The sequence below is a fragment of the Tupaia chinensis genome, unplaced genomic scaffold (genome assembly GCF_000334495.1).
Source record: "Tupaia chinensis unplaced genomic scaffold, TupChi_1.0 Scaffold000708_1, whole genome shotgun sequence".
Lineage (NCBI taxonomy): Eukaryota > Metazoa > Chordata > Mammalia > Scandentia > Tupaiidae > Tupaia > Tupaia belangeri.
This window is the reverse complement of record NW_006160231.1, coordinates 570,286-577,955: the sequence shown is the minus strand read 5'-3', so window position 1 is coordinate 577,955 and position 7,670 is coordinate 570,286. Positions and strand designations below refer to the sequence as shown.

Sequence of the window (7,670 nt, the reverse complement as noted above, 5' to 3'; positions counted from 1 at the left end):
TCCCGTCTGAAGGATGAGGACTTGTCTTTAAGGATGACAGTGTGCAGGAAAGGCCATCCACTGCCGCCCCCTGCCCTGGGCACTTAGTGCTCCTCAAACTCCTCACTGCCCTCTCTACTGTCGAGCCTGTCTACTCCTCTGAGGTCCACACTCTGGGCTCCCCAGGACAGGGCTTAGCCAGAAACGGCTGTGGCCCCCTGTCTGGCATGGCAATGTCTCTCTCCACTGTAACCTGTCCTTAGACAATTCGACCATCCAGGTTGGCTTTCTTCACCCCTGCCTTCACCCAAAGGACCTGCCCTCCACCTCTCCAGCCAGGTCCAGGCTCCTCGTTGCACCTCCCCGGTCATGAGCACCCCTTTGCCCTCCCACCCAGGCCCGGCACCCTCCAGCCATCCCAGGACTCTCCTCCTAATCTTGGGCGGCATCTCTGCTGGCTGAGCTGGAGAATTCCGGGATCCAGGCCATACTCCTTAGCAGACAGCCCCATCCTTGGAAGGAGGAACAGGAGAGAGACCGGGGAGGGACTGGGGAGGGGGCCGTTGATGGAAACAAGGTCAAGCCAGAAGCCCTGGGGGTACGGGCTGGAATTGAGGGGAAAGCAGAGGAAGAGGGGCCAGCAGGGAGGTATTTGTGGGGGAGGGTCAGCAGTTATCTTTCCAAAGATGGGGGCCACACCGGCCTGGTTATTCTTGTCACCTATGTGGTGGTAAGAGACGGAAGAGGGAGGAAGACAGAGCAAGGGAAGCAGGGCCCGGGCTCCGAGGCTAGTGGGTGTAGCTGTCCAAGCGTCTGGGTGGGTCCCAGCAGAAGAGCACCTGGCCCAGGCTTCCCCCAGGGACATATGTCTCTCACCTTCCCATCCTCTCAGACGGCCCAACCCTCTCCCCACAGCGACCCTGACAGCATCATCTCCAGTGCAGGCGTGGCCCAGCTCCCCCTTGGAGAGAGGGGGCAGCAAGGTGGAACTGCATGGGGGTATTTGAGAGAAAGCGAGTCCTGTGCGATTTCAGCCACAGGTATGCTGTCCAGGGAAAAGAAATTCGGAGAGCCAGGAACTGAAGCCTCCACCAGTCTAATGCAAGACTCCGTGCCTGTTCCCCAGGGACAAAAATGTCCTGCCAGAGTCCTCCTGGAAAAAACGTCGGCTCCTCTCTCCTCTCCTCCCCCAGCCAGGCCCAGGTTTCCCATCTCCTGGGAAAGCATGGGTCCCTTATCCAAATCCTCCCGGTGGCGTGTGTGGGTGGACGAGCTGGGCTCCAGGAGTGGACCATGGTCCAGCAGGGGCTCCAGGCCCAGTGCGGGTGGGGGGAAGGCGTCACTTCCGGGGGCCTTCACCAGTGTCTGTTGGCTCCTTGCTCTCTGATTGGGCAGCAGTGGCCCGGGCAGGCGTGTGACCCCACTGCTGTGGAGGGGCTGTGCCCCAGGACCACATGTCTTCCTACCATCCGCTCCCCAGAGCGCTGCCTGCTGTGCACCTGGGTCCCGGCCCCTCTCCACCTGGTGAGTGCAAGCAGGGTTGGGGTTAAGTGAGAGCAGGAAGGACAGGAGAGGACCTGGCTCCGCTGGGGGAGGGGCAGCAAGCTGGAACCCACAGGCACTGACCTTTGTCGGAATTTTGCAGCTTTCCCAGAATGGGAGGAGCAGGACGGGGCAGGGGTAGGGGGTGGGGTGCTGGTTTCTGATCATAGACCTGGAATACGGCATAGTCCCTGTTGGCTCTAAGGAGAGGGGACAGGGGCCCAGCAAGGACACTAGAAAGGAGGTTCATGTAGGGCTGAGAGAACAGTGCCAAGATGGACGCAGTCCCAGTCCCCAATCCTAGCCAAAGCTCTGAATTCTGGGGCGGGGACGCGAGGAGAGGGTAATGGGAGGAGGCCTCATACGTGTTGACAGACCCACAGGAAACCCCAATATTGAATCAGGTGCGGGCCTCTTTGCACAACTTGTGAAAGGAGGAGGAGGAAGCCTTGTGGGGGGTCCTGGGAAGGAACCGGAAGGGGTCTGCAGAGGGGGCAGGGAGGCAGGTGCAGGCTCCCAGACAGACTCAGGTACTGGCAGGTGTCTACCCGGGGTAAGCCCTATAAGCGGGCATTGCCTCACTCCACAGGTGCCCATTCCTGGGTAACCTGCCTCGGAAGGAGGTCTGGGACGTGAGCTCCTCTGTGCCTTGGATAACGGGGCTCAGAGCCTGGAGTGCAGAGGAAAACTCCGGGAGGCTGATACGTGGCAGTGAACAGCAAGGGACCGAGCTTCCTCTCCTCCATATCACCTTTTAATCTTCCACCGTTCGAAGTCCCACCTCCCTCCTCAACTCGCTACCCCTCAGCACGCTGCACTGCTCACCAGCCCTCCATCCTGGCCCCGTGTCCACTGCCCACTCTCCCCTGCAGGCGTGGACCGCAACCCTCCCGTGCTCCGTTCCCACCGCAGGCTTTCTCCAGCCCAACCTCCAAGGCGCTCAGAATCAGAGCCCAGTTAAGGTACGTGTGTGTTCATATCATGCCCTGCTGCCCCATCGAGGTGGGACGGGGGCACCGAACCTTATCGTTCACTGAGGAGGCCTGACAAAGAGCAGACCCCATATGCTACGACCACAAGAAAGCGGGAACAGAGGGAGCTTTAGTAGTTCTAGGCTGTTGGGCACTTCAAGCCTCCAGCATCCGTTCCCCCATGAGGCGGTCTTCTCCTTGAAGCTCGATTAAATGCTCACCATTCTTGTCACTTTCAGAATAAATTCCAGATCCTCTTCTTTGGCCCACCTGTGCCCCGCCCCACTCTACCCAGAAGTGCAAGAGCCTAAACCGCCTCCATGGCCCCAGGAAGGATTCAGGGGAGAGGCCCCATACAGGGAGCCACTCCAGCCAGACAGCACGGCCAGAATGGAGCTGACTGGTAAGAACCCAGTGCAGGGGCCAGGGCCGAGCAGGATGTGGTAGAAGGGGAAGAGAACACAGGCGCTGCAGGGGCGGGGCACTGGGGCACCCATCTCCCAAGAAAAGTGGTCCCTAGATTTTGGGTCTGGGGCCTCCATGGGAATTCCCGGACCACCGCCCAAAAGTGATTCCTGCCTTATCCACCCCTTTTGACCTCATCTCTCGTCATCTAAGAGCTGCTCCTCGTGGTCCTGCTGCTCCTCACTGCAAGACTAACCCTGTCCAGCCCGGCTCCTCCTGCCTGTGACCCCCGGCTCCTGAATAAACTGCTTCGTGATTCCCACGTCCTTCACGGCAGACTGGTGAGGCTTCCCAAGCACTGCTTCCGTAGCCACTTACCCGGGGAGATGCCCTCGCTCCCTGACCCAGCGTCCCCCCTCCCGAGACTAGATAAGAGCACTCTCAGAGGAGGGCTCCAATGAGCAGTAAGAGCTTCCCTCTGAAAGCTCTAGTCTGGACGTAGTGCTCAGGGAAGCCTGTCCTGGTCACAGCTACCCCCTTATTCCGGCTCCCTTCTCTCCCGCAGAGCCAGTGCCCTGACGTTAAGCCTCTGCCCACCCCTGTCCTGCTGCCTGCTGTGGACTTCAGCTTGGGGGAATGGAAAACCCAGACAGTAAGAATGCCACCCCTTACACCTCGCTTTCCCTAAGTCCATCTGCATCCGTTTCCTGCTTCTTTCCAAAAATTCTTCAAAATTCTTGAGCTCCCTAAAAATATCTCACCTTCAACTTGGCCATCCTAACCCAATCTGTCCGGCTGTTAGGAAAGTTATGACACATGTTTACATAGGAAGAAGTGTCGTGGCTTTTCCAACAGCCTAATACACTCACCTATGATTAAATCCTGTGGATAAATGATGGTTCGAGGGCCCAAAACGTTAAATAGATTCCAAGTTGAACGCCATGAAAGCTGCACAAAAGTCCCTCATAGCCATGCCTTTGACCTATTCCCATTCAATGTTTCTTCCTTTCTTTTCCTTCTTTCTTTCTCTTTCTTTCTCTCTTTCCTTCCTTCCTTTCTTTCTTCTCTTTTTTCTTCTTTTTCTTTTCTTTCTTCCATGAGCAAGAGAGAAAGAACAAGAGAAACCCCAACAGGGTCTTCACATCACCGTCCACCCCCAGTCTCGGGTGGCCCACATCCCAAGCATGCAGGCTTACTCAGGGAAGTCTTGGGACACAGACCTCAGAACCGTTCCCATGTGGGTCCAGTTGTGTAACCACTGTGCCACAGCTGCACACCTCCCCATTCAACCTTCTTAAACCGGGGTGCTTTCTCACTGTTCCTCTCTACTATGTCTCCTCTGGTAAGCACACACACCCTTTGGCAAGTTAAAAACAAGATGAGGACCATCCCATGGCCTAGTGGTTAAGGGGTCCCACATGGCCTACTGCTTGGTTCAGATCCCAGCCTCAGTAGCTTGAAATACATGCTAAGTGTATGCACATGCCCAAGAGCCCAAAAGGATGGAAAAATGGAGAAAGGATAGTGGCCTGACCACACCCAATTGGAGTGATGCTGTCCACTTCTCCCTCTCCCTCTTTGTATCTCTCTCCATTTGGTAAGCTCATGTGCCCTCTGGCAACTACAAAAAAGTGAAACTTAACAAAAAGATACATAAATAGATCTTTTCTACATATGTACAGTAACTGAACGAAGTCCTATTCCAGCTTCCAGGTCAGGAGCCCCTCATTCCCTCATTTAAACTCTTTTATAGGATTATTTATTATTATTATTATTATTTAATTTGACCAGAGAGAGAGGGAAAGTGAGAAAGCAAGCTGCCAGATCCAGGACTTGAACCACGGTCAGCCATGTGGGAGTCCAACGCCTTAACCACCATGCCACCTGCCAGCCCCCTCTCATTTTACCTTCTAGCCCTAGTACTCCTATGAAGATCTGGAAACATCAAATTGACCCCTAACTTAGCATGAAACAACTTTATTGAAGCAGATTTAGTTATTTATTTTTAATTTGCTATAGGGTGTGTGTGCTTGTTGGAGAGACACAGAGAGAGACATGGAACATGAGAAAGCACACCCCAGGGGAAATGACCACACCATAATCCCTTGTCCTCTGTTCTTTCGGTATTTGGGGCATGCACACACATGTGTCTGGCATGTTTTTCAAGTCATTGGATCCAGGACTCACACCGCGCAGTTGGCTATGTGGGATCCAGCCATCTTAACCACCTCACTACTGGCTGGCCTGAAGCAGTTATTTTAAAAACTAGCAGTTCTGGCGCCGGCAGGTGGCATGGTGGTTAAGGGCGCTGGAACGCCCACAAGGCTGACTGTGGTTCAAGTCCTGGACCTGGTGGCTTGCTTTCTCACTTTCCCTCTTTCACTCTGTTACACTCTGGTCAAATTTAAATAAAAAAAATAAATACATATGTAAATAAATAAAAGTTACATAAAATAATGCTTTAAAAAATATAAAACTAGCAGTTCTATGCTGCTGTAGATGTTCAGCTTCCACATTGTAGAAATAGTTCTGGAGCATTCTTGTCTGAACTGACTGCATTTAAAGTAATGGCCTAGCACTGGACATCCCCTCAAGCCAACCTTTATTCTATTTGTGGGAGGGGGGTGGGGGAGGGGGCCCGGCGCGGCCTTGCTCTCACGTTTTGTTCCTCCCGCACCCCCCCCCCCCCCCCCAGCTAGGATTATGGCACACACCCACAGTCCTGGCTTGCTGGGGAAGGCCAGGGAGGATCCTAGGTGAGACACCCACCGACAGTGCTCATCTCCCCCTGCCATACCCCAGCAGGAAGAAGTAAAACTTCCTTTAAAATCATGTGATCCTAAGGTTTTGTAGCAGAAAAATAGACTTGTAGCACTAGGATCAGGCGGTCGAGGCTGGAATAGGGCGGATTGCAGTGACGTAAGGAAAGAAGAAAAGAGCGCTCGGACTGAAACCAAGTGTAAGACCGGGCTGTGAGCGGACACTGGAGTTACTGAAGCGGAGGCTGATGACCAATTGTCAGGACACTGTGAAGAATTCCTGTGCTGGGTGGGACCTTGGTCTTGTCCAGTTCTCAGCTCCTATGATTCATTCTGCTGGCGACTCCTACAGCTCCCCACCCGCTATTAGCATGCCCTTTGAAGCAGCCCGCTTCCCTCTTCCATCTCTTTCCCAGGAGCAGACCAAGGCACAGGACCTTCTAGGAGCAGTGACCCTTCTGCTGGAGGGAGTGATGGCAGCACGGGGACAGCTTGGTCCCACCTGCCTCTCATCCCTCCTGGGACAGCTCTCTGGACAGGTTCGCCTCCTCCTTGGGGCCTTGCAAGGCCTACTCGGAACCCAGGTAAATCCCAGTCAACGAACCCATAGAACTGACTTAGTCTTTCTAGGAACCTGAGGGAAGAGAGGGGTTCAAGGAATCTTACGGGCAGAAGAGCTGACCTACTCCCAGCCTCAATGCCTGGGCGCCTGTACCCTACCTGTCTCACACAGACAAAGGAGCCTGATATGGCCCTGGTCCCTGGCCTCAGGCCCGCCCTCTGCCTTCAGCTTCCTCCACAGGGCAGGACCACAGCTCACAAGGATCCCAACGCCATCTTCCTGAGCTTCCAACAACTGCTGCGGGGAAAGGTGCGCTTCCTGCTTCTTATAGGCGGGCCCGCCCTCTGCGCCAGGCGAGCCCCACCCGCCACAGCTGTCCCACGCAGCACCTCTCTGCTCCTCGCGCTGAACCAGCTCCCAAACAGGACTTCCGGATTGCTGGAGACAGACACCAGTGTCCCAGCCAGAACTACGGGCTCTGGACTTCTCAGCAGGCTGCAGGGGCTCAGAGCCAAGGTTCCTGGTCTGCTAAACCAAACCTCCAGGTCCCTGGACCAAATTCCTGCATACCTGAACAGGACACGTGCACTCTTGAGTGGAACTCATGGACTTTTTGCCAGACCCTCACCCAAGACCTTAGGAGCCCTAGACAGTCCCCCGGGAACTGCAGACACAGGCTCCCTGACACCCAACCTCCAGCCTGGATATGCTTCCCCAACCCACCCTCCTACTGAACAGTACACCATACCCCTCTCTCCTTCACCCACCTTGCCCACCCCCATGGTCCAGCTCCACCCCCAGCCTGCTGCCCCTTCTGCTACCATGCCCAACCCTCCGGGCCCCCTTCTGATCGCAGCCCAGCCTCACTCCCAGAAGCCGTCTCTGGAGGCATAAGGTACTCAGGTGCTGTCAGCATCGGCAATGTCTCTCCTTCCCGAGAGGCCTAGGAGACAACTGCAGCTGTACCGATTTCCTGCACCCACCTGGAACTCAAAACCCTGGTAAAGGGGCACTGATACACAGGACAAAAAGAGGATCGTTTCTCACTGTACATTATACAACTTCAGAAGCTATTTTTTTAAGCTATCAACAAAGTTCTTTAGAGCAGCTAGTTATCCTTTGTTTGTTTCCTACACAAATTTACAATTCTCTCCATGCTTTTCCTATCATTCTGCAAAGGCCTAGACCAGCCTGGCCTGTGAACAGAGGCAGGCTAATGGGGAAGAGTAGTGTCCCTTGCCATAGGTCTAAGGCCCTCCGGTGCCCCCATCCCCTGTACTATCATGCTCGCTGGGACTCTGAGCCCCTGTTCTTAAGAGGTCCTTATTCTTTTTTCTTTTTCAGAGAGGTTTTTGCTATAGGGTGCATGCGCTCATCAGACAGACAGAGAGAGACATAGAGACAGAAAGCGAGAAATCACCCCCCAGGGGGGATGGTCACGCCGCAATCCCT

At 54.7% G+C, this 7,670-nt stretch overlaps 1 protein-coding gene across 3 annotated transcripts; it reads left to right on the top strand.

The window, feature by feature from the left end:
* The first annotated feature begins 7 nt into the window (after positions 1 to 7).
* Positions 8 to 7,325, top strand: THPO (thrombopoietin). 3 transcript variants are annotated; one of them, XM_006160766.3, is made up of 8 exons: positions 8 to 1,019; positions 1,378 to 1,503; positions 2,394 to 2,483; positions 2,732 to 2,895; positions 3,111 to 3,238; positions 3,463 to 3,549; positions 6,073 to 6,240; positions 6,447 to 7,325. In XM_006160766.3, the coding sequence occupies exons 1-8, from the start codon at positions 973 to 975 to the stop codon at positions 7,110 to 7,112; spliced, it is 1,476 nt and encodes a 491-aa protein (XP_006160828.1). In that variant the 5' UTR covers positions 8 to 972; the 3' UTR covers positions 7,113 to 7,325. The 3 variants fall into 3 exon arrangements, with proteins under 3 accessions (XP_006160828.1, XP_006160829.1, XP_006160827.1); XM_006160767.3 differs by having other exon boundaries at positions 1,375 to 1,503; positions 6,459 to 7,325; XM_006160765.3 differs by having other exon boundaries at positions 1,375 to 1,503.
* Positions 7,326 to 7,670: the final 345 nt, after the last annotated feature.